The sequence below is a fragment of the Propithecus coquereli genome, unplaced genomic scaffold (genome assembly GCF_000956105.1).
Source record: "Propithecus coquereli isolate 6110/MARCELLA unplaced genomic scaffold, Pcoq_1.0 Scaffold156, whole genome shotgun sequence".
NCBI lineage: Eukaryota > Metazoa > Chordata > Mammalia > Primates > Indriidae > Propithecus > Propithecus coquereli.
This window is the reverse complement of record NW_012140080.1, coordinates 6,680,982-6,689,259: the sequence shown is the minus strand read 5'-3', so window position 1 is coordinate 6,689,259 and position 8,278 is coordinate 6,680,982. Positions and strand designations below refer to the sequence as shown.

The 8,278-nt window shown below is 39.7% G+C and overlaps 1 protein-coding gene across 1 annotated transcript; it reads left to right on the top strand.

Annotated features, from left to right (window-relative positions):
* The first annotated feature begins 215 nt into the window (after positions 1-215).
* GGCT (gamma-glutamylcyclotransferase) lies at positions 216-7,459 on the top strand. Its single transcript, XM_012640723.1, has 4 exons — positions 216-467; positions 4,049-4,194; positions 5,154-5,289; positions 6,948-7,459. The coding sequence occupies exons 1-4, from the start codon at positions 327-329 to the stop codon at positions 7,089-7,091; spliced, it is 567 nt and encodes a 188-aa protein (XP_012496177.1). The 5' UTR covers positions 216-326; the 3' UTR covers positions 7,092-7,459.
* Positions 7,460-8,278: the final 819 nt, after the last annotated feature.

The window sequence follows — 8,278 nt, the reverse complement described above, 5'->3', positions numbered from 1 at the left end:
GCCCGCCCACTAGCCAATCAGAGGGAATCGTGAGCAAGGGGGCGGGACATCAGAGCAGCGTGTTCAATGAGGAATCAGTCCAGGGTTGCCTCAGGACAGAGAGTTTCAAAGTCTCAACGGAGGAGATAGTGAGGCTTGGCCAATCAAAGGGGGCGACTCACGTCGGTGGGTGCTGGAAGCCAATCAGAAGAGCGCTGGCTTCCGACTGACCCGGCCCAAGCTTCCCGCCGGTCCTCTAACCCCGAGGTGCCGGTGCGGCTGTCACTGGGCTGCGCTCGCAGTCCGCTCCTCACACCTCTGCTACGGACCCCAGGGCTGTGCGGGACATGGCGAATTCGGGCTTCGAGGACGGCCGAGGTCAGGAGGAGGAGACTTTTTTGTACTTCGCCTATGGAAGCAACCTGCTGACGGAGAGGATCCACCTCCGAAACCCCTCGGCCGCGTTCTGCTGCGTGGCCCGCCTGAAGGTGAGTGTCCCCCGCCGGCCCCTGCGTCGTCGTGCCCGTCGTACACAGGACGGGGCCGGGATTCCCAGAAGTCACGTCCTCGGGGGCACGCGTGGGCGGAATGGGCCAGGAATGCAGTTCTTCCTGGCGAGAGTACCCCAGGGTTCTTGGTGCTAGGGCTTCCGCCTCCTTGGCGAGTCCACCACCTCCACTGTTCTCACTTCCCCATTCCTGACCCCTGCTGAACTGTGCTACCCGGGCAGGCCACGGTGCCCTCCCAGGCTGCCCGGAGCTTTCCCCCTCCTGACGCGTCCACCTGCGGCTCGTTCTGCACAGATTTGGCCGCCTCTCTCTTGTCCACTAACTTAGGAGCATCTTCACAGGTCCCATTCATTGGTACATCTGAGAAGCCTTCCCCGACCCGAGTCAGAGAATTAGTTGCTTTCTGTTCTGTAGATACCTTTGTTACAGGACTTGTCACCTGGCATTGTAAAACTCTGTTTACCTGTCTTTCCCTCCTGATCTGAGAGGTCCTGAAAGCTGGACCTGTGTCTTATCCATAGTAATGGCAGTGCTTAGTTAGGTCAAGCGGCTGGATGAACCATAACCAGCCATAAATCATTGCTCTTGGGTCCCATACCGTCATTCATTTAGTACATATTCTTCTGGCACGTAACACTGAGGATACAAAGATGATTGAGTAAAGTTGCTGTTTTGAGGCCCTCCCAGGCTATAGAAGAGATGTGCAGACGGATTATGTACAAAACCTTTTGACAGCGTTGAACTGGACACACATGATCTCTGCTAACCTCGTCAGAGTTCTTAGTTGCAAGCAACAGAAACTGGCTGATTTAAGCAGAAAAAAGAAAAAAAGAATGTGTTGAAAGCTTATTGGATAGCTCACAGAATGACCAGGAAGGCAGGAGTACAAAGCTGACAAAACAGGCAGGCATAAAGGGAGGCGCAGCGACCGTAACACAGCCAGCATCGCACAGCAGAACCAGCCCACGGAGCCTCTGCTGCACCACTGTTGAGCTTGGTAAACACGGATGCTGTATTGTGCATCACCAGCACCACCTGCGCTGAACTCTGCCTGCCACTGTACTATATCCCTGCAGTTCCTGAAACCCAGATGTGTCCGCTACCACCAAGGTAGAGTGCCTGCTGTCCTTGGGCATTAGCTTCTAATTCAAAGCCCAGAGGGTCCTGATTGCTAAGTCTTGGCCATGTACCCATGCCCTGACTGCAAACAAGAACCAATTTCTGGCCTTTGAAGCTTCAAAAATGGGAGTGAGGCTTTGGTACTCCCTATCCCCAAACTTGTAAGGTAGGGAATTTCCTAAACATAGAAAGAGAGTTCAAATGCTTATAGTCAGGGAAGGGGGAAGAGATAGCACACAAATGATTATTTAGTTACAGGTATGGTCATTCTTAAAAAGGAGCTATGCAAGGTGCAACGGGGTATATGACCCAGGGACCTGACCCAATCAGGATATTCAGGAAAAACCCTCCCTGAAAATGAGACTTTTAAGCTGAGACCTGAATAACAGAGGAGTAAACAAAACAGGGAATAGCATCTGCAAAGGATCTGAGGAAAGAGGAAGCTAGATCTTCTAGCCATTGTGGAAAGGGGATGTGGCATGAAGACTGGAGAGACAGGGAAGGGCCACATCTTACAGGACCACAGAGGCCAAATAAGACTTTGGACTTTATCTCAAAAGCAATGAGAAGACCCATTGCAGAACTGAAGCAAATGAAATATCAGATGTACATCTTTGAAAGCTGATTCTGGTCACTATGGAAAATGGATTTGAAAGGGGGCGAGAGTGGATATGGGCAACCCAGTCAGGAAGTTTTTGTGGCAATTCATGTTAAAGATAATGGCCCTTATACTAGGTGGTGGCAGGGGACGGTAGATGGATTTGAGAGATATTAGGAGGTGCCATTGTGAAAGCTTGGTGATTAAGTGTGAAGGCAATATCAAGGATGACTCACGTTTTTGGCACAAGGTAGATGATGGTAATGTTTACAGAGAGAAGAAGCAAATCCAGTTTTAGAGTGAAAAATTGTAAGTTCACTTTGAACATCTTGAATTTGAAATTCTTGCTAGATAGTCAAGTGAACAGAAAAATATCAGTGAACAATTATTAAGTACTTACTGTGTGCTAGGCCCTATTCTAATAAGCACTTTTGAAGCTCAGAAGAGAAATCTGGGCTGGTTTAAAGATGATCGGAGTATTAGATGGTATTTGAAGCCACTGGAGGCAAAATGAGATTATCTTGGGCAAATTACAAAATGAATAGAGAAAATGGCCCAGACTAAGTCCTGAGAAACCAATATTTCAAGATAAGGTAGCAGGGGGGAGTTGGCAAAAGAAATTGAGATCAGGGGACAGCCTGAAAGTCAGGAAAGAGGCAGACCAAGAGAGGGTAGTTATCTATGTCACCAGCAGCTGAGAGGTGGAGCACGATAAGTAATGAAAACTGTCTGTTGACTTTAGCAACAGACAACCTGTCCCTGGTGTGGGTTGTAACTTTATCAGATCTACTGATGTTCTGCCAGGGATACTTGGTCCTAGAACATCCAATATGCTGGCTGAAGGTAATGGTCACTCAAACCTATTTTATTCCTGAATATTTGACAAGGTTTTTGAGAAGATATAAGTGAGAGGGATAAAATGTAAACCTGGAAAGGACCTTAGAGTTATCATTTAGTACAACTTTTTTTTATTTTACTAATAAGGAAACTAAGATCCAAAAGGATGGAAAGCTTCCTAGACCAAACAAGCCAAGTAAGGATTTATAATATTCCCCGGACTCTATCCCTTATTGCCCACTTCTGCAAGGAAAGAAGCTAAACTAGAAACCTGGTTCCATTATTCATTAGTTGTGAGACCTTTAGGCAAGTTGCTTAATCTTTCCAAGCCTGTTTTTCTTGCTGTAAAATGGGTATAATAAAGTTTCTAGCAGGATAAAGAGATAGTCCATATAATGCTAATAGCGCAGTATATCACACCCAATTATTTTTCAGTAAGTGTTAGCTGCTCTTATTATTGTAGTTAAATTAGTATAATTCATGAATATTAATGTTCATAAGTATACAAATCACCCATCCTCAAATGCTACCTCCCTTAGGGCAAATACAGTGATATATGCTGGTAGGATACTCTACAGACATAAAAGTAGAGAGAATATTATAACCGCCATATAGCCATCACCCAGCTTGTCTCTGAGTAAAAATATGCATATGTAAGAAGACTAGGAAGTAATTTGCAAAAATGAAAGCAATTGTGTTAAGGCATTGGGGTTATGGGATTTTTTTTTTTTTTTTTTGCCTTAAGCCTTTTGTTTTTATTAAGGTGTCTGTACATATTCACTGTTTGTTTCACTTTAAAGAAAAATATTTAAAAATACATAGTCCTTGAGATATGGGTCCTTGTTTGTTTAATTCTATATTTTCTACAGCTTCTTACGCATAGAAGGAACTCACAGTTTATTGAATGTTTTAATTGCGTGGAGTTCAAGGTAAATCCTTTTTATTTTGAGGAGGGAAATCGGGGTTCAAGTGGATATTGATCATATCACTTTGATTTCCTTTGTAGGATTTTAAGCTTGACTTTGGCAATTCCCAAGGCAAAACAAGTCCAACTTGGCATGGAGGTATAGCCACCATTTTTCAAAGTCCTGGCGATGAAGTGTGGGGAGTAGTATGGAAAATGAACAAAAGCAATTTAAATTCTCTGGATGAGTAGGTAGCTTCTAATTATAAGTTAAAAAATAACTAATTCAGAAAGTGGATTATATGCAAGAATGTGTATATGTGTGTTAGTTTTCAAAACCATATATTATAGACATATTCTTGACACTTTAGAGTCAACGTAAAAGGTATAATCATGTGAGTTTGCTAAAAAGTCTAGAAAGGTCACACTTTCTTATTGAGATTTGGGAGGATGTTTGTAATCTCTTATGTAAAAGATCAAAGTCCTTAATTTTTGTTTTATCTGTCTTTTACAAAAATTTCTCTTTATAGTTTCATATTGTTAAAAGGCATAAAGATTTTTGTAATTGTTATGTATTTTTATTGATTTTAAAAACCCTTTAAGTTTTTAAAGAACAATTATTTAAGATGGCAGTTGGATCAGTAAATAAGTAATAAATTGTAAAAGCATTTAATAACATGTTAGAGATGCATTGATACTTTTTATATCTAGAACTCTCAGAGTTGTGTGGCAGAGTATTTCCTACACAGAAAGTTGGCAGAAAAGAGAAGGCCTTGAGAAGAGCAAACGCCTTATACTTTTACCTCACTTGTGAACAAGAATGAACCATCTTCTCTACTTTTCTCTGGGTGGATGTTCTCTTGCCGTCAGAACACATAGTCTATTTTTGTAGCCTGAAGAACAATGTTTCGGGGTATAAAGATGGAAATAACTATACTGAAGCATGTTTCCAGACAGGATGGATAGTTGTGTTAGGAATATACCAAGTAATATTAAGTCTCAGACTTTCTAATTGAAATGCTAAACTTACATTTGATATGGTGGTATTTTTATGTTCTACTATATCCCAAAATACAAAGGGAACAAGTATGTCCACATATAGTTAGATTTTTAATGCTATACCTCCTTTATCTGACTAAAAGACCTTACCCAGTAAACTAAATTGGCTAGGTCAAATATGGTTAAAATTGGGCTGTTCTGGTTTCAGGCAAGAAGGGGTTAAAAGTGGAACATATGTTGTAATAGAAGTTAAGGTTACAACTCAAGAAGGAAGAGAAATAACCTGTCGAAGTTATCTGATGACAAATTATGAGAGTGCTCCTCCGTCACCGCAGTATAAAAAGGTAAGCTATTTGCAAAGACTTTCTACAATTACTTTTTAATTTTCACTGAGATAAAATAAAGAATATCTTGTTTTTAAAAGGCTTTGTGTGTTTTAAATTCCACATGACTAAATCATTTTAATCAAAATGTTTTTAAGGACAGAAACAATAGGTATTTACCTAAAGTACAAATTCAAAAATACTGTTCAGATTTATGTGTAATGATAGAATTATATTAATAAAACCCTGTTTATTAAAAAAAAAAACTTTTAGAGGCTGGACATGGTGGCTGACACCTATAATCCCATTATTTTGGGAGGCCGAGGCAGGAGTATTGCTTGAACCCAGGAGTTCAAGGTTACAGCGAGCTATGATCACACCACTGTACTCCAGCCTGGGCAACAGAAAAAGACCCTGTCTCTTTTTTTTTTTTTTTTTTTGAGACAGAGTCTCACTGTGTTGCCCCGGCTAGAGTGCCGTGGCGTCAGCCTAGCTCACAGCAACCTCAAACTCCTGGGCTCAAGTGATCCTCCTGCCTCAGCCTCCCGAGTAGCTGGGATTACAGGCATGCGCTACCATGCCCGGCTAATTTTTTCTATATATTTTTAGTTGTCCAATTAATTTCTTTCTATTTTTAGTAGAGACGGGGTCTCGCTCTTGCTCAGGCTGGTCTTGAACTCCTGAGCTCAAACAATCCGCCCGCCTCGGCCTCCCAGAGAGCTAGGATTACAGGCGTGAGCCACCGCGCCCAGCCAACCCTGTCTCTTAAAAAACAAACAAACAAACAAAAAAAATCTTAAATTAAAAAAAAGCTTTTAGAAATTTACATGAATCAGAATTCTAGACATGTATTTTCTTTCTTAAAGTAGAAAAGAACAAATATATGTTTAATAGATTTAGTCTATATATATGCTTTTATAATATTTTCTTTTCCATAAACAGTATTTTATGAATATCAAAATTCATTTTTATGGGGAAGAAATATATTTCCTACTGCTGAAATGTTTTCCATCCCTAGATGGAGAAAGATAAGTCACACTGCCTTTCAGAATCACGGAAACCACTCCTGTAAGCACAAGATAAGAATGTTGGACAGGGACCCCAACATCCCTTTTCAGAAACCCAAACTTAGGTACTTGTCAGGCCCAATCAGGACATGGCACCTGTAGTGGGTAACCCAGTTCCTGGGCCTCATCTGGAATTTTCTGGTATAAAGCCTAGAGAAATTAGCCTGCTATGGATCTTGAAAGTGCCACTTGGACCCAATTACCATTTATTCCTCCATGTCTGATTCAGAGCAAGAGCAGAATCTGGGATTGAAACCCAAACTGTCCCTATAAACTTTAAGTTTTTTGGAAGAATGATATTTTTTTCTTAAAAGGTCATGCAAATTTTATATAATAAGATATTTTTGTCTTTAATATAAAAATATTTTGAATCATATTGAGTAAAATTGATATTCCAGGAGGATGCTTTATGTGGCTTTGAAAACTCCCTACATATTCATGCTCAGTGTGAGAGGAATGACTGTATTTTGTTCTATAATTGTTTATTCTAGAGTTATGTGAAAGCTAATATTTCATACTCTGACAATGCAAATAAAACTGTGGTATGCTAAATTAAATTATGTTCCTAATGAACAGGTTTTTTTTTTTCTAATTTGTTTTATCCATTTCTAGGTTATTTGCATGGGTGCAAAAGAAAATGGTTTGCCATTGGAGTATCAAGAGAAGTTAAAAGCAATAGAACCAAATGACTATAAAGGAAAGGTCTCAGAAGAAATTGAAGATATTATCAAAAAGGGGGAAACACAAACCCATTAGAATACAACAGACTTTATCTAAGGATATTCTCTCTCTGTGCTAATATAAAATATTTTTAACTTTTGAGAACAGGGATGGGGATATCTCCATGTTTAATCCATTTTCATCAGTGCTCTGAAAGGCTATCTCACTTGGGTAATTCCTTGTTTCCAGACTATAAAAGGAAACTGGATTAGGAGTTAGACAATTGGAAAGGGGGCTATGAGGCCCTGGAATGCGTGACAAATCGATGTAGTACACCTTCTGTAAACACTAAAGCTATTTTCTTGAATAGATCTTAAGTGTCTTCTTGCTCTCTGGCAAAGGGTAGATTTGCAGCTTGCTTGATGATGGTGCTGGTGAATTGCTCTGCTCTGTGTGTGATTTTTTTTTTAATATATATATATTTTTAAATTAAATTTAATTTTTTTCTTGACATGAATGTTTGAGCTAATGGGATTTTTTTTATCAGCTTAATAAGAGTAAGCAAACTGCAGAGATGGTTGATAATAAAATTTTGAAAATTAGAAAGATGGCATACTGTTTTTAGAGGAATAAATGTATTTGTGGTTTAACCTATTTTCCCTACTAAAATACTCCATTTCATTATGTTGTTAGACCCAAATCATCACACATACAGGGTCTGGTCTTGGCCATATAGAGTCTATACTAGAATGGTATTGTATAGACTCTGGAGCCAAATAGCCTATGATCAATTGTCAGTGCCACCAATTTCTAACTGTGAGACTTTAGGTTGTTTCTCTGTGCCTCAGTTTTCTCAACTGTAAGGTAAGGATATTAAAACACCTATATCTTAGGATTGTTTTGAAGATGAAATGAATAAACATATGGAATAAGCTTAGAACAGAATGTGGCAGAGTGTAAGTATTAAAATCATTATTGTTTTTATTGAAGAATTAAGTTTATACAGGGTCATCCTTGGAATAAGATTTTAAAGTAGAAGAGTCAAGATTATGAAGGGAAAATCTGAGGGGTGGGCAGCTGAAGTTTGATTGTTGGCTTATCAAGAAACGGTGGCCTTCTTAAATTTATTTTCTGAATAAATAGAGGAAAGAAGAGTCATGAATAAAGCAATACTGGCTCTCAAAAATTCACTTACGTCTCTATGAAATGCAGTGAGCTGTACCTTCCGAACTGGAATGTGAGTGAACTAGCTACAGGAGCATAAAATAAAAGTTTGTTTTGTT

Bases quoted from the DNA above. Each gene is read 5' to 3' on its own strand.
- GGCT (XM_012640723.1), top strand. From the start codon at position 327: ATGGCGAATTCGGGCTTCGAGGACGGCCGAGGTCAGGAGGAGGAGACT. The intron at 468-4,048 runs GTGAGTGTCCCC...TTTCCTTTGTAG, and splicing joins GCTGCGTGGCCCGCCTGAAG to GATTTTAAGCTTGACTTTGG. The intron at 4,195-5,153 runs GTAGGTAGCTTC...TTCTGGTTTCAG, and splicing joins AATTTAAATTCTCTGGATGA to GCAAGAAGGGGTTAAAAGTG.